Source organism: Geospiza fortis, unplaced genomic scaffold (genome assembly GCF_000277835.1).
Source record: "Geospiza fortis unplaced genomic scaffold, GeoFor_1.0 scaffold439, whole genome shotgun sequence".
In the NCBI taxonomy this organism is placed as follows: Eukaryota; Metazoa; Chordata; class Aves; order Passeriformes; family Thraupidae; genus Geospiza; species Geospiza fortis.
Genome location: NW_005054618.1, coordinates 340,765 through 341,119, shown reverse-complemented (window position 1 = coordinate 341,119; position 355 = coordinate 340,765). Strand labels below are relative to the sequence as shown.

At 70.7% G+C, this 355-nt stretch overlaps 1 protein-coding gene across 1 annotated transcript in view; it reads left to right on the top strand.

The window, feature by feature from the left end:
• ARHGEF2 (Rho/Rac guanine nucleotide exchange factor 2) overlaps positions 1-355 on the top strand; it is a 20,582-nt gene that overhangs the window by 17,436 nt on the left and 2,791 nt on the right. Inside the window, exons 23-24 of the mRNA XM_031064711.1 lie at positions 20-90; positions 167-274. Coding sequence (XP_030920571.1) covers positions 20-90; positions 167-274 — 179 coding nt within the window. The remainder of the gene's footprint in view (positions 1-19; positions 91-166; positions 275-355) is intronic.

Genomic DNA, 355 nt, shown 5'->3' with positions numbered 1-355 from the left:
GCCCCCGCCCCCCCTGCAGCCTCCTCGGGCTGCCCCTCCAGCCTCCTCCTGCTCTGCGACCACGAGGCGCCACTGGATGTCCCCGACGCCGTGAGTGGGGACAGGGGGACAGCAGGGGGTGGCAGGGGACAGTGAGGGTTGGTGGTCACCCCACGTGTCCCCTCAGCACGGCCAGACCCCCCTGATGCTGGCAGCACAGGGGAACCACGTGGCTGTTTGTGCCCAGCTCCTGCGGCGTGGGGCCGAGCCCGGGCTGGCCGACAGGGATGGCAGGTGGGTGACAGGGGACACTGGGAACACTGGGGACACTGGGGACACTGGGGACACTGGGATGCCCTGGGGACATCGCTCTGTG